Source organism: Pocillopora damicornis, chromosome 6 (assembly GCF_964200805.1).
Source record: "Pocillopora damicornis chromosome 6, jaPocDami1.2, whole genome shotgun sequence".
In the NCBI taxonomy this organism is placed as follows: Eukaryota; Metazoa; Cnidaria; class Anthozoa; order Scleractinia; family Pocilloporidae; genus Pocillopora; species Pocillopora damicornis.
In genome coordinates this window covers 15,873,952-15,896,374 of record NC_142675.1, presented here as the reverse complement: position 1 = coordinate 15,896,374, position 22,423 = coordinate 15,873,952, and the positions used below count along the sequence as shown (strand labels likewise).

The 22,423-nt window shown below is 37.3% G+C and overlaps 3 protein-coding genes across 3 annotated transcripts in view; 2 read left to right on the top strand and 1 right to left on the bottom strand.

The window, feature by feature from the left end:
* Positions 1–22,423, bottom strand: part of LOC113668786 (calsequestrin-1) — a 45,658-nt gene that overhangs the window by 20,390 nt on the left and 2,845 nt on the right. The window contains exons 3-5 of the mRNA XM_089209328.1: positions 20,749–20,833; positions 19,138–19,204; positions 18,950–18,983 (exon numbers count right to left, since the gene is read on the bottom strand). Of these exons, the coding sequence (XP_089065454.1) occupies positions 18,950–18,983; positions 19,138–19,204; positions 20,749–20,833 (186 nt within the window). The remainder of the gene's footprint in view (positions 1–18,949; positions 18,984–19,137; positions 19,205–20,748; positions 20,834–22,423) is intronic.
* On the top strand, positions 46–9,780 carry LOC149044199 (extracellular calcium-sensing receptor-like). The gene is made up of 2 exons (XM_089208753.1): positions 46–1,814; positions 5,870–9,780. Exon 2 carries the CDS (start codon positions 5,893–5,895, stop codon positions 8,494–8,496), a length of 2,604 nt encoding a protein of 867 aa, XP_089064879.1. The 5' UTR covers positions 46–1,814; positions 5,870–5,892; the 3' UTR covers positions 8,497–9,780.
* LOC149044198 (extracellular calcium-sensing receptor-like) lies at positions 13,046–18,748 on the top strand. Its single transcript, XM_089209327.1, has one exon. The coding sequence runs from the start codon at positions 14,955–14,957 to the stop codon at positions 17,538–17,540; it is 2,586 nt and encodes an 861-aa protein (XP_089065453.1). The 5' UTR covers positions 13,046–14,954; the 3' UTR covers positions 17,541–18,748.

Here is a 22,423-nt window from a genome sequence, read left to right as displayed (position 1 = left end):
CCGTTCTGAAATGACGTTCCCGTCCTCTTGCTAAACCACTCTAATATTGTCATTGGAGAGGAGGAAACCTGTTTCGGGAGTAGAGGTCACTCTCCTAATTAAAAAAGTCAGTCAATCATATGTGTAATAGACGCTGAGTAATTTGATCTTGAAGAGGTTCACTACAGATCACTTACATAGTATCGACCGCTTGGATTTTGCACGTTTTCATTCAAAAATGCGTCATGCGTTATTTAGGCCCTTTCCATAAATGCAGAATTCAATTAAAAATGCATATCTCCAACAACTTTACCGTTTTCTAAAACCTGGATAACACAATAATTTTCTGTTTGCTTAATAAATAGTCAATCGATACTAGCGTTCTTGGAATACTTGTTTTTGGACACCCACACCACTCTGCCAAGCTGATGTGGAAAACTGCTAAGACTAACCATAGAAATTGGGGGGGAGGGAGGGGGGGAAGGTTGTTCGCCGTAGAATGATACTACGAACGGAGCTCAGGTAGATGTTTCATTGATTTTTCACAAGTGAGAGACGAGCCTTCAGCATCACGTTTGATTTCGTATATGTACGATGAGATAAGTTAAAAAGCAAAGTTGGACCATTAGTATAGGTAATCACATGATTTCGAGTGCAATTTGGAATAAATAAGCACGAGTAAATTTTTCCAGACTAACAAAATTGCACGAGCCCATAGGGCCAGTTCAATTTGTGGTCTTTTAAAAAGTTCTTATTCATTCCAAATTGCACGAGAGAAATAATGTGATTCCGTATTAATAATAAACATGAAAAAATACGGTCAAGACAACTGCGTACGATCAAAACAATAATATACAATGATATTTTAACGCGCACAAAACTTCAAAGTCCGGCTAAACAGTTCAAGGAATTGTTCAGTCTGGTGTGTTACTTCTTTGCACTGAATTAATGGTAATGATAATGATAAGGAATTTATATTGTGCTAAAACTATAAACAATATTCAAAAGCACTTTTCATAAGTTAAAGTTCTATACTAATTAAAATTAAAATATTCAAAGGCAATAAACATTAGAACTATTGAAACAAACTAAAAGCTTTCCTACATAGAAATGTTTTAACCCTCTTCTGCATTGAATCACATCTGCATTTATCTTAACCAGTCAGAACTGAGTAATTTTTTCATGTATCTTATTAAAGGAGAAAGATGCTTGTGCCAATATATGTAACTTCTCTGGCCCGTATCTTTTCACAAATTTCAGTTCGAGTTGGGCGACATCCCACAAAGAATCGATGAATCAGGTCTCTACAACACTGTCGTAGACTGCTCTCAGTTTATCTGTTTGATTTGGTAATTAAACTCGTCCAATTATATTTTTCATAGCAGTATTATAAGCCCTGCGACATCACACTGAGGGCTCAGATTAGAATTCACCACTCGAATGATGATGGCAAATGCACTGATTTCTCCCTAACGAGACTGGGCTTTATGGAAGCAATGGATTCGCCATCGACACAATCAAAAGGAACGCAAGAACTGCTTCAAAACATGACTCTAGATGAGACTTTCAGGATTACTGTAGAAGCACGCTTAGGCAATGATACACACTTATGCTCTTGACCAGCCCTCCCTCTAACGTTTGATGATTCATTTATTCACATTGTTACAACAAATTTAAGGGCCAGCGGTTTATCTGCAAATTGGGCTTCAGTCCCCTCGCGTCCATATGTATATATTGAAATTTTCGCGCGAAAAGAACAATAATGTTATGCAGTTTGTCGTGCTATGATCCTTTCTTTGCTGCATCTCGTGTACTCCTTCTATCCAAACCGTCAGGTACGTTTTGCGTTGTCTTTTGCCGTTTGATGTTGCGCTTTGTGATCGTAATCATTTTTGTCGGTAGTTGGCTGTAGTGTAATTTAAGTTATTCATGTTTCAGAAACCACTGGTTACAAATAAATTGTATGGTTCGTGTAACCGTTTTGAAATTTGCCGGTGCGTTCGCTACACGCATCTCAATCCCTTTTTCCTTTAGAAGAGAAGGTTTCAACCGGTTTGAACAAATATTTTCATTAGAAAGACCCATCACAAAATGAAAGATCGAAATTACAATTTATAAAGGCAAGAAGTTCTTCACCATATCAAGAAATTACATGGTTGATATGATATGAAATGAGAATTTATACATTAAATACTCATTTATGACAAATTAATTCGAATTGTAAAAAGACTTCGTTTGATGAAACAGTGGAAAGTGTCTCAATTTAATTTAGGTAGGGTTTCAGAAATCCAGAATTGTTTCTCCAAATCGGGTCTATATTTTCAGAGTTATCTTGCTTTGGTTCTATATTCAAAAGTACAATTCTTTATCAACTCGAGCCTCAAGCTAATTGCCTGGGACCAATTTGAAAGATCATTAAAGATATATTCAGTGGCTTCTTGTGGTTTTTTCTCGTTAGCCTCTCACTTTCTTCTGTTTTGGTTTTATGACACTCAATCGAATGTGCTCTTATTATGAAAAAGACTGAGCTTAACACATATATATCTGCAAAAAAGAGTTGGGCGATTTTGACGTTTACAATGAGACTAAAAATAGATAAGTAAAATTCTTCACCTGCCTCCAAACAACTAGCGATTGATGATTCATTGGTGGATCTTTAAAACCCTTTTTTTTTTTTATTTTGAAGGGAAGGTTTTAACCGGTTTGACAAAATATTTTCACAAAATTAGAAGTGAGAAATTTATCCGGCGAAAACTTATTCGCCATATCAAGAAATTACATAGTCGACATGACATGAAACGAGAATTTACATATGAAATACTCATATGATAGCTTAATTCGAATTTTAAAGAAATGTTGTTTAGTGAAACAGTTTCAGCTGTCAAATTGCATCCCTCGGATAGGGCTCCTCTTAAATAGTTGTCAAAACACGTCGAAAAGCAGGCTTTCTCTTCCGTTTTTGACTTACGTTTGCAAGCTACTGTCATAAAAAAGGAAGTCTTAATATTCGTTATAATTTTGTTGTAACGTGATACTACAAACACTTCAACGAACGCAAAACAAATCGAAAATTAACGGTAAGAAACCAGTTGTTAATTTGCGAGATCTCACCGAGATGTTAGAAAAGTTGTCATGACCTACCGTTTTTAAAGAAATTTTTCTTCTGTTACATCTATGTATTGGTATTTAGTTTTAACTTGTGAAACAAGTACCCTCCACTATAGCTCGGTTTGAGATTGAAAAGGGTGCGTAACTTATTTCTTCAACTTTCGTAACTCGAGCTCTTCAACTGCTGAAACAATAAAAACAGGTATCTATTGCACAAGTTGGCCAATACAACATTTAAGGTATACGCGTCTCAGCGTTTATAAGGCTCGCAATAGTTATATCTGCCTCTGATTAGGGATTTTCAAGTGCCAAAAACTCGACTTGACTGACTGAAGTAAAATGTTGATGCTGTTTGAATGAAGGACGACATTAAAAGAAACATGGGGACGCTGCTTTCTACATATTCGAAAAAAGTAAATTATATTTTACATATCTGACAATGAGATGGTGCCTGATGAAAGACATTCTCAGATAGGCAACTCCTTTCCTGTACTTCATGTTCAAAAACTTCAACTGAAAAAGCTTGTAGTTATCAGGCGAGCATTCACTTCACGCTTTGGCAAGCAGCTTTCCAAACTTAAGGTATCACAGAAGGAAAATTAACGTTTTTATTCAAACTGATATCGTGTTAAAATTGTGCGCGCTATCCCTGTAAAAGTATACATTTTTTAAAGCTTAATAAACACTTATTTCGGATATGTAATTTAATTCTATAATTTTTATCAGGAAACAGAATGGGAGCTTATTCTTTCACGCCGAGACGTTTTACAACATAAGTTTGTTTGACGACGCATTTTAATCAAAACGTTTCTTTTCTGTCGGAAGGTGATCTGCACATATTGAACTAAAAAAGCGTCTTGGATTTGTAATTTAACGTCTCGTTATTTTTAAATTATTCTTTTAACTTCAAAGTAGCGCTTTTGAGCAAAGTTTTCAATGTAGACGCTCTATGTCAAGAAATAAGGAAAACAGTCAAAAATCCAGGACAGCCTTTTAGGGTTCATTATATTTCCGAAATTATCTCTATGAATCACGAAAATTAACCGAATGCCAGCCGAGAATAAACTCTTCAAAGATCAGAACCAAGCCGAAACACTTTACGAGGAAAAGTGACTTGAAATTGTTCTGACCGTTGGTGTTTGTTTGCCAACATGCGTTTCCATTTCACGCCTATGAGGGCTGTTACCCAATCGCATGGAGCAAGCCATTCGACACTGTTTTGCCTGTCGGCGCTAAAGCGTGCCAGACAGCAAAGAACGGACACAACAGTTGTAAGGAGCTTCGGTCGAGTAGGTTAAGAATTACACGCAAGAATATGTAGCTATTTGTGTCGATACGGAAGGTGCTTTAACGAGCAAAAATAGGAGGAAAGACGTCAGGCAGAGAAAGGAAAGCTTACACTGGTCACGCAATACAGCTTTTCAACGGTCGATGCTCGAAGTGCGATGTCACGTAAATGATGATGGACTGTGGGCGATATTTTTCGCTAACTAGCGCCTATGGAAACTTTGATAGAAATAGAGTCTGGCCACTGAATCTCCTAAGTCTAGTAGAGACCCCTATCATTATCGGTGAACAATATTTCCGCTTCGATGCAAACTGCGAAGAAATGTTCTTTTTTCCAGAGCGGCAAAAAAGACTTGTCGCTTTTGGACATGATACCAGCCCAAAAACAACACTTGAATTACAAAACCAATCTCTAGCTTCCGAAAAGAACTTATGTCAGAAGCTTGATAATAAATGAGCGATTTCGGACTGTATAAACCTGGAAAGTGTGCAATAGTGGTTTGAAATCGTTAATTAGGTGACAAGATGAAGTTGACATGAAGTATCATAAATCTCGCGCCTTCCTTTCTGCTCTCAAATTACTTTTTGCTTTATAACTCCTTCACTAAAAAAGATAGCAAAATGAAATTTGCAGAAGTTAACAAATCTTATTTTGTCTTATTAGATATTAAACTTTCAGGAAATCGAGAAAAAATAAGGTTTTTAAATCTGTAATACCTTAAATTCCAAATTGGTTAAGTGCATCACAAAATAACACATACCAAAAGAAGCAAAGAATAAAAAATTATACTTGATTGAGTACAACAGAACTGTCTGGGAAACCAAAAAATGAATGATATTCCGTTGTTAAATTACTAGTGTGTTTTTAGCGTCGCCGAATTTCACTTGGGTGTCACACACCTGTTTTTTGACTAATGCGTCACCCGCTGGCTAGGTCTCCTCCACATAAATAAGTAAATCAGTTAAAACGCATATTTCAACCAGTTTTACCATCCTTCTGATTGGCTAAACGGAACCAGGTTATGGTCTTGTAACCTGGCTCCGAGCTCATAACCGGAAAATGTAGTCAATGAATTCGTCAGCAAAGTAAAAAAAAAATTTGTAAACGAGCCGTGATACAATTGCGGAAAAAATCGTTGTTCTCGGGAGGTTAAAAGTGTTTATAATTGTTAAATACTCTGCTCTATTGCTTCATAAATGACGTTTTCAATGCCTGTTTTTGAACATCAAAATCACTCTGCCAAGCCAAAGTTTAAAACATTTATGATCTGGTGCGAGAATTCCGGTTTTGGTAACAGAAATGGCATTTTAGAATGTGGAACAGTAAACCAATTATCACGGAATAAACGTTACTTTCCGCTGCTGCAGGCCATGATACAATACGCTAAAACATGACATTTTCAGTTGATCTGTTTGAGTCGATATGTCGCTTTGTGCCATGATTTTTTGCAAAACGACAAGCTATTTCAATTACTCCCTTTTCTCCTCTACACAGGGCGAGACTGAAACACTTTGCAAATGTTCGTACTCAACTACATGTTACTTTCAGTGGTGGTGGTATCCTATGGTTTTCAGACGTCGTCGGGGACGACAAGTAAAGATCGTTATCATGTGCCTGGCGACATCACAATCGGAGCTTTGATTACACTACACGCCACCAATGATGATGGCGAATGCGTTAATTTTTCCCCAACAGGACTTGGCCATGTGGAAGCTATGAAGTTCGCCATCGATGCAATCAACAGGAACCCACAGCTGCTTAAAAATATCACTCTAGGATATGACATTCGAGACTACTGCAGAAGCACTGTAAAGGCAATGAAACACACGTACGATTTTGTCCGAATAAATGAATTGGCTTTAGAATTTCAAAACGCCAGGTTCGTTGGTGCATTAAAGAATAACACAGAACAGAAGAAACCTACTCCAATAACAGCTGTCATTGGTCCGACCGATTCAGAGGCTGCGATCTTTGTAGAGAGCCTTTTACAAGTGGCTGAAATCCCACTCATCAGTCACTCGGCAACAAGCGATGAGTTAAGCTCCCCGCAGTACAGTTACTTTTTTCGCACTGCTCCCCCTGATAGAAAGCAGGCGAGGGCAATGGCCGATATAATAGATTACTTCAATTGGAGCTACGTGGCTGCTGTGGCAATGGACGATTCTTACGGTCGGAGTGGGGTCCGGAGCTTGGAAACTGAGGCAGGCGAAAGGCAGACATTTTGTCTTTCTTTTGCAGATTACATACCAAGAGAAAAGTACATAACAAAGCTAGAAAGAACCGTGGAGAAGCTTCGAAGCCACACAAATGTTCGTGTTGTAGTGCTATGGCTATTAAAAGGATATGGACGTCGATTTCTCGAGCAGGCTGCAAAACAGAAAATGTACGACCGCACCTGGATTTTCAGCGATAGTTTGACAGCTGGAAGGGAGGAGCTTATGAAAATGAAAGACGAACATAAAGGAGTTGTTCATGGATCATTTGGTATTGAACTTCGTCATTTTGATGTTCAATATTTCCAAGATTTCTTGATCAAAGAATCCATCAAGTCCTTACAAGAGGAAAGCGCCTCTGCTCCTTGGTGGAAAGAGTTTTGGAAGCAAAAAGGTAATTCATCTTCCAATGAAACAGTTATTAGTTCGGTATACAACAGCTACATTCCCTATATGGTAGATGCCGTGTTTGCTGTTGCCTTTGCTATTCACAACTTAAGCAAAATCTATCCTACAGTCGATCCAAAGAAACTCGAGGCGCATCTCCGCCAAGTCGCATTTCCAGGAGTAACTGGGGAAATCCAATTTGATCAGTTTGGAGACCCTAAAATATCGTCTTATGATATTGTACATTTTCAGATGAATGAAAACTCCGATTTAATAAAATTAGCCATCGGATCGTGGAATGAAAGTCGAAAGGGAATTGAGATAAACGTTTCCGGCATAAAGTGGAATACCGCGGCAGGTCACAAAATTATTCCAAAGTCGTTCTGCCATAGAGATTGCCTTGCTGGTGAATATCAGTTGCCGACGACCTCTTGCTGTTGGACTTGCCACAAATGTTCGGATGGAACTGTTAGCGCTGGAGTGAATGATATGAATTGCACCTTGTGTCCCCGAGGAAAAAAGCCCAATGTACGGAGGTCAAAATGCCTGGATCTTCCTGAAGTAGAAGTCATGTGGTCAAGCACTGCGTCTGTCCTTATCGTTCTGTTTGCGACTGCTGGATTCCTTCTCCTTGCCACTTGCAGTTTCATTCTCTTTAAACTCTGGAACACTCCCCTTGTCAAAGCAGCTAACCGCGAGTTAAGTTCTATCCTTCTGTTTACAATCGCACTGTCCTTTTCTTCCTCTATTTTATCCCTCACCAAGCCTACGAGCTTTACGTGCGCTTTGCTTCACTGCTTGCGGCCCATGGTTCTCGTAACAATCATCTCCTTACTGATAATTAAGACCATGAAGATACTCAGCGCATTCCAAATAAACGTTATGGCCGAGAGATTCAAAAAATTCATTCTTTCCACAAAGAGACAAACCTTTATCGTTCTGATGCTAATATTTCCACCAGCTGTACTCTGCTCGTTATGGATTACTTTGGACTCGCCACACCAGCAACGGATCATACAGACAAATAGAGGTTCAATCCTTCTTTCGTGTTCTTTGCATCAATCGTACGTTGGAATGAGTTTTCAAATCGCTATATCTGTGTACACGTCTCTTCTTGCAGTGGCTTGTACATATTACGCCTTCAAAGCTAGAACACTTCCTGAAAACTTCAACGAAGCGAAGTATATTGGATTCTCTATGTACATCTTACTTCTTTCAAGTATAGCATACTTCCCTATTGACATTGGCTTAAGAGGTTCCCACGCAACAAACTTGACTTGCGCCATGATACTCGTCAGTTCTTATGGACTATTAATTTGCATGTTCGCTCCGAAGATTTTCGTAATTCTTCTCAAACCTGAACAAAATACACACCAGGCCGTTGGTTCACAAGTGACAGACTACTCATTTCGCCCGTCGTTGGGGGATAAGACAGCAGTGACATCTATGAAACCGAATGCCCTAAACAGACAGAAAATGTTGCAGCTAGAATTTGCTTCTACCAGTACCTCAAGAACTTAAGGTTTTCCGAGTTTTCCAATATTGTCATTGGAGAGGAGGAAACCTGTTTCGGGAGTAGAGGTCACTCTCCTAATTCAAGAAGTCAGTCAATCATATGTGCAATAGACGCTGAGTAATTTGATCTTGAAGAGGTTCAGTACAGATCACTCATGTAGTATCGACCGGTTAGATTTTACACGTGTTCATTCAAAAATACGTCATATGTTATTTAGGCCCTCTCCATAATGGTACTACGGAGCTCAGGTAGTAGTTTCATTCATTTTTCACAAAAGAGAGAGACAAGCCTTAAGTATAACGTGTGATTTTAATATTATCGATGAGCTAAGTTAAAAAGCAAAGTTGGACCATTAAAGGAGAAAGATGCCTGTGCCAATGCATGTAAATTCTCTGGCACGTATCTTTTCACAAATTTCAGTTCGAGTTAGGCGACATCTCACAAAGAATCGATGAATTAGGTCACTACAAGACTGTAGTAGAGTGCTCTCAGTTGATCCGTTTGATTTGGTAATTTAAATCGTTCAACTATACTTTTCATACCAGTTTCATAAGCATTGCGACACTGATTTTAGAATTCATTACTCGAAAGATGATGGCAAATGCATTATGGAAACAATGGAATTCGCTATCGACACAATCAACAGGAACGCAAGAACTGCTTTAATTAGAACATGACTCCAGGATAAGACATTCAGGATTACCTTAGAAGTACTGTTAACCCTTTCACTCCCAAGATCTCATAAGCAACTGTCCTTACTGTTTACCATACAGTTCTTATGATGTTATGATGTTATGATGGTGTTGGATCAACTAATAATCCCGTAATTGATATTTTTCTTCATTCTCATCACCTAACTGGTTGATATTGTATTGACGTTGTAAGGAGAAATTCTGTCTTGGTCACTTGTAAGAGTGAAAGGGTTAATGCCATGAAACACACTTATGTTCTTGACCAGCCCTCCCACCAACGTTTGATGATTCATTCATTCATATCTTAAATCCCTTTTCCTTTTGAAGAGAAGGTTTTAACCGGTTTGAGAAGGTTTCAACCGGTTTGAGAAAGTTTCAACCGGTTTGAACCCATCACAAAATAAAGAGCGAACTGAAATGAATCATAATTTTATCAAAGCAAAAATTATTCGCCACATCAAGAAATTAAATGGTCAATATGATATGAAATGAGAATTTACACGTTAAATACTCATTTATGAAAACTTAATTCGAATTGTAAAAAGACTTTCTTTAATGAAACAGTGGAAGGTAGCCCAATTTAACTTAAGTAAGGTTCCAGAATTGTTTCTCCAAATCGGGTCTATATTTTCAGAGTTATCTTGCTTTGGATCTTTATTCAAAAATACAATTCTTTGTCAACTCGAGCCTCAAGCTAATTGCCTGGGACCAATTTGAAAGATCGTTAAAGACATATTCAGTGGCTCCTTGTGGTTTTTTCTCGTTAGCCTCTCTCTTTCTTCTGTTTTGGTTTTATGACACTCAGTCGAATTTGCTTTTATTGTGAAAGAGACTGAGCTTAACACAAATACCTGCAAAAAGAGTTGAGCGGTTTTGACGTTTACAATGACACTAAAAATAAATAAATAAAAATTCTTCACCTGCCTTCAAACAACCAACGATTAATGATTTATTGATGGATCTTTCAAACCCATTTTTTTTTTATTTTCAAGGGAAGGTTTTAACCGGTTTAACTAAATATTTTTTCACAAAATTAAAAATTAGAAATTGATCAGTCGAAAAATTATTCGCCATATCAATAACCAGTTGTTAATTTGGGAGATCTCACTGAGATGTTAGAAGAGTTGTCATGACCTATCGTTTTCAAAGGAATTTTCTTTCTGTTACATTTATGTATTGGTATTTAGTTTTAACTTGTGAAACAAGTACCCTCCACGATAGCTCGTTTTCGGATTTGAAAGGATTCGAAACTTAATTCTTCTTAACTTTCCTAAACTTTTGTAATTAAAAAAATATCATTGTGACCTTGTAACTACAATAACTTCAAAGAAATGCAGGAAACCCATCTAAGGACACGGATAAATTAAAAAGACAAGATTACAAGGGTCCGATAGAATCTCAGATGGGTCGCATGTCAGTTTAAAATGAGCTCTACGTTGGACAACACAATGAAAAAAATAGTATCATTCAATGTGTGTGATCGTCGAAGTGTGGAACTGGAAAAGACCTTTGTCGGTTATACTTAAGTTATTATGAGTTGACTCTCCAACAAGGGGCTTTTCAGGTCTTCAATTACTTAGAGGATCACACTACACGATGATTATGGTTCCCTATAAAGTCAACCGTTTCCATACTGTAATGGGAAACAATCATTCGCAAGGCGCGAAGTATTTACCAGATTGTGTAAAAAGACATAATTAAAAAAATAATACTTCGAGCCATCTTAGTCTCGACATTGGGAAACAAACCCAGAGGAGTTAGGCGGCGATATGTTTTGCTGTTTTCATTTCTACTAAAAAATTAAGTAAAATTAAAAAAAAAGGTTCGCTAGTACTTACATACACCGACGATAAACAATTTTGAATTAAGTGTCAAAGTTAATCCAGGATTGCTTTAACTTTGCTACACTTCGCATTATGATTGGCCCAGAAAAAATTCGCTCCATTTTTTCAACCGATCAAATCAACCAAACTAAAACCAATTGCGACTTAGTCGCACGCGTTTTCCCGCGCTTCTGATAGTTTACTTTTTCCCTTGATTCGCTCATGCTCCTTGCAATTTTTTCCTTTGTTTTGATTGGCTTTGCTATTACCTTTCGTTTAGTTTTCGACACTCAATCGAAATGCACTCTGGCTATGGAAGAGAATAACACACATATAGCCGCGAAAAAGGATTGAGCGCTTAAGAAGTTCATAATAACACTTTTATATGGAAACGTGCTAATTCTTCACATGCCCTTCTTGTCAGGCTAACGATCTTAGATTCATCGATAGAGATTTCAAACTCTTTTCATTTTAAAGCTTCAGCTGGTTTTGACACGTACAAAACGTGAAAAAGACTCTTCATGTCTCAGAAATGGCGACTCAATTCAAAATAGATCATATCAAGAAATAACATGATCCACATGACATGTGACAATGATGTCGATATGAAACGCTCATTTATGACAACTTCAATTCCATACATAAAGAAGTTAAGCACAGTAGGTTGTTTCCTCTTTAAATCAGTCACACGGAATCTGGATAAAGGTATGATTGTGGGTGCAATATTTGTTGACTTTAAGAAGGCCCTTGATAGCATCTCACACAACATCTTGTCATCAAAACTCCAGGCTATTGGATTAAGTGAGAATCTTCACGGGTGGTTAATGGATTATTTATAAGACAGGTTTCAATACACTGTGGTAAATGGCCACCCTTCTAATCTGGATGAAGTGAAATACGGTGTCTCTTATGGATCCCTCCTAGGTCCAAGGCTTTATACTATCTACGTCAATGACCTCCTTAAGGCTATTTACATTTGAAAAAGATATTTTAAATGATTAAGTCTTATATCCCCCTTTTAATTTGAAGTTAGGCAACAGACCATCACGTACGGGAGGGTTACAGTCGGAAATACCAAGGGTGAAGTACAAAGTGGGAAAGGAATCAGCACAATACAGAGGCCCTGTAATCTGGAATTTTATTACTGAGTTGGTAAATTTTAATACAATCGTTCAAAAAGGCAGTTTTAAAATCACTTTAAGTGGGCTCTAACAAAACATAAATAGCTTCTCATTCGTTGGGGAAGCACCCATGATAGCTTTGAAAGACCAAGATTTTGTATATTTTTAAATATTATTATACTGTACGTAAATTTTTAGATTAGTTTGTTACTTTTATTTGTCAATGAACCTCATTTAATTGGCTTGTACTGAATTAAAATACCATAGAGTGTTTTACAAATTCTTTTGTTTTTTATTTCACATTTTATCAGTTAACTGTAGGTCCACATTAGCCTCATGGCTGCCACTTTTGTGACCTGCATCACTAAATAAAATGATTGATTGACGGAGGAGTTGTAAGATTATATCGTTCAGATGACGCACTTTAAATATACTTGTCAAAAATCTTCCAAAAGCAGCCTTTTCTATCTGTCGGTGATGTAAATTGCTATTTACTCTCACGAATACGGAAGAAGTAAGGCTGTTAATATTCGTTACTGTTGAGTTTCACGTAAATTTGAAACCAAGAACACTCAACGAACAGAAAACAAACATTGGAAGGTAAAGGTAAGAAACAACTTATTAATTTTCGTGCTCTGAGATGTAAGAAGGGTTGTCAAGACATACCGTTTTAAAGACATTTTACTTCTGTTCAATTTGACTACATTAGAATAAGCAAGTTTTGCGTTGTAAATCAATAGTGGTTTTTAAATCGTTATTTACGTGACGAGAAGTTAACACGAAGGGACATCAATCTCGCGCCTTCCTTTCTACTCTCAAATTACTTTATGCTTTATAATTAGTTCCTGAAGTAAAAAAGAGAGCAAAATGAAATTTTCAGAAGTTGATAAATCTTATTTTTTCTTATTAGATATTAAATGTTTAGGAAATTGAGAAAAAAAATTAGGTTTTTCCATCTGTGATACCTTAAATTCCAAATTAGTAAAGTAAATAACTTATACCAAAGGAAATAAAGAATAAAAATTATCCTTAATTGAGAACAAAGAAATTGTCATGGAAACTGCAAAAATAAATGATATTCCGTTGTTAAATTACTAGTGTGTTTAACAACCATTGCTTCAAAACGTCGCTCAGCTGTCAAAGAGCTTTCCTACCTTCACTTAGATGTCACACACTTGTTTTTCACAAATGTGTCACCCGCTAGTTAAGTTCAATTGGACTGTATTAGAATAAGGAAGTTTTTTCGACTGAAATTAAGCTGAAACTTGTGACACGACTACATGCCGCCCTTGCAAAGGTAGGACTACCGTTATCGGATAAACTAGGGTCCTCAAGATAACTCACATAAAAATAAGCTCAAGCTGGTGGCTTAAATTTCAGTAAGTTGAGTTCTCCACAACTGCCAAAACTACAAAAACAAATGCCCATCGCAAACCTCCGCTTATGTCGTAAATAGAGTACATGTGCCTAAGGGTCCAGATGACTCGCAATGGTTGTATCTGCCTCGGATAAGGACCTTTCAAACCTAAACATGCGACTTGCAGTAAAATTCTAATTCTCGATGAATGAAGAAAGAAATTGACACGAAGATTTTTTACAGACTAAAACAGATAGAAAAAGCTATTGTCCCACATCAGAGTTCTTAACAATAAGATGGCGCCAGATGGAAGATACTACCGGAAAGGATAATTGTATCCTGGACTTTAAGTCCACAAAATTTGGCGCAAAAAAGCTTTTGCTGACCAGGCAAGGATTCACTCACGGTCTTTAAGCGTGCGAGTTTTGTTTTCGGTGCTATACACCTGTTCTTTCTAAAATGCGTCACAAGCTAAATACACATAAATAAGGAAATAAGTGGAAAGCGCTAATTCCATTCTTCTCTATTTTCAAATATTTTATTTCCTATTGCTTAGTGAATAGTCAGTCGACAATGGAATTCTCAAAATACATGTTCTTGGACGTCCACACCAATCTACCTAACTGTACTTAGTAACTTTTTTACTCTCCCTAGAAAACGGGCGTGAAAATGACGGTTTAAGCAACATAAATGCCAATTTGGTGTGAAAGGTAGACCAAAGTGCGAGAAAGGAATACAACCCAAATATTTCCTTAAAATGTTTCCACAAACCACTCAAGAACTAATTAAATTGATTTGACACAAAAGAATGACAAGCTTTATGCATTATGTTAGGTTTCCTTCAATTTAGCCGACACTTCTTGAAAAGGTAAATTAAACCAGAAAAGCCGTGAAATTTCTTAAAGAGAGATGTAATTCGTCTTGAAAAACTACTCGTCTAATAGTGCGTCTTAATTCCTCCATTCGAATTTTTTCTAATATTTCAGTTAAACTTAGACAACATCTGCCGTAAACCAAAATGAAACAAGAACGATTTTTTAATTGTAACGCTCAAAAATTCAAATTATATCTGTTCCACAAACATGTGTCCACACATAATATTATAAATTACTGTAATTTGTCAATGTTTTCGCTTAAAACTCAAATCTTTATCGCGTCACTTCAAAATCGAAAGCAAACTTTTTTCGCTTGATTCCTTTTAAAGAAAAACTTTCTACCTGACACATTCACTGGTGAGCCCAAAGTAAGGATTATATGCTGTTATCGATACTGCATCAAATTCGATTCCTCCGCTTGCTATGTCTACATTAATACTTACCGCCGTCCAAAACCAGGAGACAATAAGCGAGCGTGACTTTTTCGGTTGATCTCTCTAACTCGATAAGTCATTTTTCCGATGATTTGTTCTAAAACTACAAGTTAATCAAGTAATTCTTTTTACCTTTGTAACAGGGAAAAACATTCTGCGAAATGTTCGTAAGCAATTGCGTGTTACTTTCGGTAGTGGTGTCCTATGGTTTTCAGACGTCGTCAGGGACGACAAGTAAAGATCGTTATCATGTGCCTGGCGACATCACAATTGGAGCTTTGATTACACTACACCACACCAATGATGATGGCGAATGCAGTGATTTTTCCTCAGCAGGACTTGGCCATGTGGAAGCTATGAAGTTCGCCATCGACACAATCAACAGGAACCCACACCTGCTTCAAAATGTGACTCTAGGATATGACATTCGGGACTACTGCACAAGCACTGTAAAGGCAATGAAACACACGTACGATTTTGTCCGGAAAAATGAATTTGCCTCAGAATTTAATGGTGCATTAAAGAATAACACAGAACAGAAGAAACCTACTCCAATAACAGCTGTCATTGGTCCGACCGATTCAGGGGCTGCAATCTTTGTAGGGAGCCTTTTACAAGTGGCTGAAATCCCACTTATAAGTTACTCGGCAACAAGCGATGAGTTAAGCTCCCCGCAGTACAGTTACTTTTTTCGCACTGTTCCTCCCGATAGAAAGCAGGCGAAGGCAATGGCCGATGTAATAGATTACTTCAATTGGAGCTATGTGGCTGCTGTGGCAATGGACGATTCTTACGGTCGAAATGGGGTCCGGAGCTTGGAAACTGAGGCAGGCAAAAGGCAGACATTTTGTCTTTCTTTTGCAGATTACATACCAAGAGAAAAGTACGTAACAAAGCTAGAAAGAACCGTGGAGAAGCTTCGAAGCCACACAAATGTTCACGTTGTGGTGCTCTGGCTATTAAGAGGATATGGACGCCGATTGTTTGAGGAAGCTGCAAAACAGAAAATGTACGACCGCACCTGGATTTTCAGCGATAGTTTGACGGCTGGAGGGGAGGAGCTTATGAAAATGAAAGACGAATATAAAGGAGTTGTCCATGGGTCACTTGGTATTGAACTTCGTCATTTTGATGTTCAATATTTCCAAGATTTCTTGATCAAAGAATCCATCAAGTCCTTACAAGAGGAAAGCGCCTCTGCTCCTTGGTGGAAAGAGTTTTGGAAGCAAAAAGGTAATTCATCTTCCAATGACACAGTTATTAGTTCGGCATACAACAGCTACATCCCCTATTTTGTAGATGCCGTGTTTTCTGTTGCCTTTGCTATTCACAACTTAAGTCAAATCTATCCTACAGTCGATCCAAAGAAACTCGAGGCGCATCTCCGCCAAGTCGCATTTCCAGGAGTAACTGGGGAAATCCAATTTGATCAGTTTGGAGACCCTAAAATATCGTCTTATGATATTGTACATTTTCAGATGAATGAAAACTCCGATTTAATAAAATTAGCCATCGGATCGTGGGATGAAAGTCGAAAGGGAATTCAGATAAACGTTTCCGGCATAAATTGGAATACCGCGGCAGGTCACAAAATTATTCCAAAGTCGTTCTGCCATAGAGATTGCCTTGCTGGTGAATATCAGTTGCCGACGACCTCTTGCTGTTGGACTTGCCACAAATGTTCGGATGGAACTGTTAGCGCTGGAGTGAATGATATGAATTGCACCTTATGTCCCCGTGGACAAAAGCCCGATGAACGGAGGTCAAAATGCTTGGATCTCCCTGAAGTAGAAGTCATGTGGTCAAGTCCCGCGTCTGTCCTTATCGTTCTGTTTGCGACTGCTAGATTCCTTCTCCTTGCCATTTGCAGTTTCATTCTCTTTAAATTTTGGAACACTCCCCTTGTCAAAGCAGCTAATCGCGAGTTAAGTTCTATCCTTCTGTTTACAATCACACTGTCCTTTTCTTCCTCTATTTTATCCCTCACCAAGCCTACGAGCTTTACGTGCGCTTTGCTTCACTGCTGGCGACCCATGGTTCTTGTAACAATCATCTCCATACTGATAATTAAGACCATGAAGATACTCAGCGCATTCCAAATAAACGTTATGGCCGAGAGATTCAAAAACTTTATTCTATCCACAAAGAGACAAACCTTTATCGTTCTGATGCTAATATTTCCACCAGCTGTATTCTGCTCGTTATGGATTACTTTGGACTCGCCACGCCAGCAACGGACCATACAGACAAATAGAGGTTCAATTCTTCTCTCGTGTTCTTTGCATCAATCGTCCGTTGGAATGAGTTTTCAAATCGCCATATCTGTGTACACGTCTCTTCTTGCGGTGGCTTGTACATATTACGCCTTCAAAGCTAGAACACTTCCTGAAAACTTTAACGAAGCCAGGTATATTGGATTCTCTATGTACATCTTACTACTTTCAAGTGTAGCATACTTCCCTATTGACATTGGCCTAAGGGGTTCCCATGCAACAAACTTGACTTGCACCATGGTACTTGTCAGTTCATATGGACTATTAAGTTGCATGCTAGGTCCAAAGATTTACGTAATTCTTCTCAAACCTGAACAAAATACACACCAGGCCGTCGGTTCACAAGTGTTAGACTACTCGTTTCGCGTGTCGTTGAGGGATAAGACAGCGGTGACACCTATAGAACCGAACGCCTTCAACAGGCAGGAAATGTTGCAGCTAGAATTTGCTTCTACCAGTAACTGTACAAATTAAGGTTTTAAATGTTGTCATCGGAGAAGAGAGGACCTGTTTAGGACGTAGAAGGGGAGCGGGGGAAGGGAAAAGCAGTCGAACATGGTAGAAAGTAGGACGAGAGTAATTGTTGAAATTCGTATTACCATAAATAGCAATTATGTGCAATCAGCCCAGAAAAGTCGTTCATCCTGACCTTTGTGGTAAATGTTTAATTTCTTTGGTTTCCATCACTCAGACGAAAAGTGCAGCTGTAACTAAATGTGCTGTAAGTTACCGTTTTATTGTGACTCATGTTTCCAAAAATAAAAACTAGGCGAGAGTTTACATTACATAAAGAGACTGTTGTTCGCTAATGTCATTCATATCAGAAATAGACGCTGAGTCTGGATCTGGTGGCGGAGAAGCCCATCAAAGAACAGTCATAGTACTGAATGGTTAGCTTCTGTAGTTTTCAAGTTTTACCGAAACTACAGAACTGCATCCTGCGTGTATTATTACGCCGGTATACCGATAGAGAGTGCAGTTTATTGCTTACATAAACCATTTATATTTCTTTATAATTGACAAACTAATACTCGAGAAAAAAACCTGACAGGATGTTACAAAAACAAATCCTGAAAGATTTTGAAGTATTTGTCACAAGCTCTCGGGAAGACAACGTGAGGAAAAATTAGTCTTTTTTAAACGGTGGTCTTTGTGGCCGTTCCGATTGGTCCTTTGTAATCTCCACAAAGGGGCCAATGGGAGAATGTGAAAGCTGTGAAGATGCTCTGAAGATAATCCCAGATCATTTTATAGTAAAGATTCAAGCTGGGAGTGAATACCATACACAAACATTTGCAGAAAATGCAAAATATTTTAAAAGGGTTTTTTCCCCAGCAGGGTCCATTCAGCCTGTAAAATAGCACTGGTTGATTGTTTACATTAAGAATAAATCGCATGGCTGAGAGCCAATCAGATTGCAAGGATCACCAGTGATTGCAAAATGGATGTAATCAAAATGTATATCACCAGCATTTTCCAAACAGCTAGTAAAATAGCAATTGACTGTCTATATTAACACCAGATTAGAAAGTCGACATCATTTTAAGTAGAAAAAAAAGGGTGTAACCAAAATAATTCTTGTAAATAGAATAAAAGAGATGGTAAGTTTTGAGCTTGGTTACGAAAAATAGAGAAAGATGTTTTTCTGTCTTCTCTACACAGTGTGGGACTGAAAAAAAATTCTGAGTCCACATGAGGAATCTGAAGGTCTGAGGTTTGATTCCTCATAGGGACTCAGAATTTTTTCTTTTTCCCCACACTCATGGCAAGACAGAAACATCTTTCTCTAAAATAATATTCCTTTATCACCTCAAACCTCACGCCTGGGAGCAATTTGAAAAACAAGTACAGATATACATGTAGCCAAAGGATTTCAAACATACCTTGTGAAGAAATCCCACAAGAACATCAGCTGACCTGTCAATAAAATACAAATGAGTTATACTCTCTACACTGTTTTATGGGACATCTAGGGCTTAACTATCAAGAAGTTCATGAAGGATAATTCAATGCATGTCCAGCCACTATCAATAGAAACATATAACAGTTTTCATTTCTTATATTCCATTACCTGTGTCCAAAATATTCTATTCTCTTTCCTCTATGATAAACCATAATTGCTCCAGAGTATTTCACACCTGCAGTTAGTTAGAAAATTCATATTTGAAATGTGAAGTACATCTGATGGAAAAAAATTTTTTAAATATTTGTCCAAACATGTAGCAATTAAGAATGATTTTTAACAATTTTACTCCCATTCTGATGACGTCACTTCAGAGCGTTTGGTATTGGATCAATTAATAATCCCATAATTGATATTTTCATTCATGCTTGTCACTTCTCTTCTTGATATTGTATTGATATTGCATTTAGAGAAATTCTGTCCTGGTAACTCTAATGTGAGTTAAAGGGTTAACTGAAATGTTCATTGTATAGCCACATTTGAGGAGAGGGATGGGTGTAGATGGGTGAATGCCATTTGTGTACAATTTGCTGTCTTGACCTTTCACCACCAGACTTCAACAAAAATTATGACATAAACTGGTAAAATCAGAATCAAAAGTGCAAGCATGCTTTAATTACTCCCATTATGTTCACTGATGACCTGTCTGCATTGAAGCATGGCAGAGGAAATTTCTCCTTAAAGGGAGATTAAAATTCTGTGTTGATGTTATACCTTTAACCCTTTAATCCTTTAACCCCTAAGAGTGACTAGCATAAAATTTATCCAAACAGTATGACTCTTGCATCACACAGTAAGGTCATGAGAATAAAGGAAATGATCACCAACTAAATATTCTCTTGATTGATAAACAAATTCTCCTTGTCAGCACCTTAGGAAATGTATTGAAAACAGTAAGGAGAATATGCATACTGACATTATCCAGCAAAAAGGTAATGAGAATACTCATACTTATCAGGTAGAAGTTGTATCTTGATTTAACACCAAATTCTCGTAACTAATTAAAAGGGAAATATGTAGCAGCTGGAGGGGAGAATTGACAATCAGATCTTGAGAGTTTAAAGGCTAATTGATTCATGTGTAAGTTGTGCATTCACCAAGATATGAAGTAAAGTTGAACCTTGATTAATCTAGATTTTTTTTTTAATATTTGGACACACCTCTCTGATCCCATTTTTTATGAATATAGTAACTAGTCATATTCCAGATCTGTAACAATTTTTTGCATCAACAAAGCACATGTAATGAGGCAATGTTGATGCTATAATTCTATTAAATGAGTGAAACTTCAAAGATTGATAGAATTAGCGATGCATACATGCTGTAGCAGTTTGAAACAAACTGATTTACATCCTCATTTAGGCTGTAAGCACTGTAAGTTGGCTTTAATAACTTTTTGCAAATCTTAACAGTGATGCACAATAATTCAAATGGTGCATACTCAGTTTTATTTTTGGCTCATTAACATCATATTGTCATATATATGCAGGCTAACAATTATCCAAACTAATCAACTCAGTCCCAACAAGTCCAGATAATTAAGGTTTGACTGTACTCAGAAAGCTTGATGAGCACCAAAGACACCTGATTTTCTCTCTTTTGTGCCTTGAGCGATTCTTAGGTATTTTTTGTGCTCTCCAAACTTCCCACTTTCTTAATATCTCAATTGTTCAGTGTTCTTGCTTCAGATAATATATTGTTGATTAAGGTAGCACATACCCATTTCTTTTACTAGCTCCATGTTTTCAGCAACATTAACCACACCAACTGTGACACCCTGTGGTTGAAGAACTCGAGCTACAATCTGTGGAAGGGAAATATTATAGATGGAAACTTCTGTTAGTCAACATATTATAAGCACTGCTGGAAATTTGCCTTACTAATATTTGCACATCTTATATACTAAACCATCAAAAAAGGTGTTTATACATGTCAAGTCTGTCAACTTCGAACATTTGTTTCACACCCTGTGTTACACTTACAGTGTCACCTGCTTGTTATACCTCTGGGAACTGCTGAGACTAACTAATTTTAAAATAGAGCACCAAGGGAATTATACCAATTTGGGAAAAGAAAACTCGTCATAAGAAGGCCATTGAAGCTACGTCTACCTTAACCCTTTCACTCCCAAGATCTAATAAGTAATTCTCCTTACTATCTGCCATACAATTCTTATGATGTTAGTTCAGAAAATTTGGTATTGGATCAACTAATAATCCCATGATTGATATTCTTCTCTATTCTCATCACCTGCCTGCTTGATATTGTATTGATATTGTAAGGAGAAATTCTCTATTGGTCACTTGTGGGAGTGAAAGGGTTAAAAGTTTCAAACAAAAAAAAACCTGGAAAAGGTTGTGGTTATTCATCGTGGTGAATAACAATAAAAAGCTAAGTTTTTCGTTTGTCTCACAATGTAGTCACATGTGATGTAGATTGCGATGTTTCTACTGCATACTGCTAGTCTTCTTCATGGCGATGATTTTTAAAAAAAAACCTGGAAACATCTGGTTAACTCTTTACACCATAGCATTAGAAGGTATATTCTCCCTACTGTTCTCTATTTTTTTCATAAGGTGCTGACAAGGAGAATTTGTTTAACAATCAAGAGCTTCTTTAGTTGGTGATGATTTCTCCTGTTCTTATGATTTTAATGCGTGATTCAAGGGATGATACTGTGAGGAGAAATTAGATGCTGATTACTTTTAGAAGTCAAAGGGTCAAGGGGCAAGGAGATAAATGGAGTGACATTTTAAAATAGATATATTTTCATTTTTGTTTTCTTTCTCAACTTTACTTTTCTACATTGTCTGTTTTTTTTTTAGGTTTGTTTGTGTCTGTTTCAAATATTAAGTTTTAGAATTTTTTTTCTCAAGTTCATCGATCTGTTTAGGTATTTTGTTTTTTATTATTTGTATTTTTGTCTTTTCAAAAGTATTTTTTTAAGGACTTTCATTTTTCCTCAGGCTTATTAATGTTCCTAATTTGTTTTAAGATAGTAAGTTTCTAAAGAAACTATAGTGCCAAGTCAGTGGGGTGGGGTGGGGGGGGGAAGGGGGGTATGATTAGATAATTTGGTTTTATTGACTGAGTTGATAATGTAAATTAGCCACTGTAAAGAATTTCTTAGGCTGACATTTTGAGCATTTGCCCTTCATCAGAGTGGAAAGAGAAATTGGAAGTTCTTTGTTGTTGATAAACAGAAAGATAAAACCGTGCTAGTCACACACACCACTCCTTCAAATCCTCGCATGAACCTTTAAAGCTTGCAGCTTCAGCTTAGAAACTCTCTGTGTTGGCCTATTTAAATTATCAACTCAGTTGATAAAACCAAATTACTCAATTTGTTTGTCTGTTGTTTTTTGGGCAACAAGGAATTTATGTAGCAGCATGA

Bases quoted from the DNA above. Each gene is read 5' to 3' on its own strand.
- LOC149044199 (XM_089208753.1), top strand. From the start codon at position 5,893: ATGTTCGTACTCAACTACATGTTACTTTCAGTGGTGGTGGTATCCTAT.
- LOC149044198 (XM_089209327.1), top strand. From the start codon at position 14,955: ATGTTCGTAAGCAATTGCGTGTTACTTTCGGTAGTGGTGTCCTATGGT.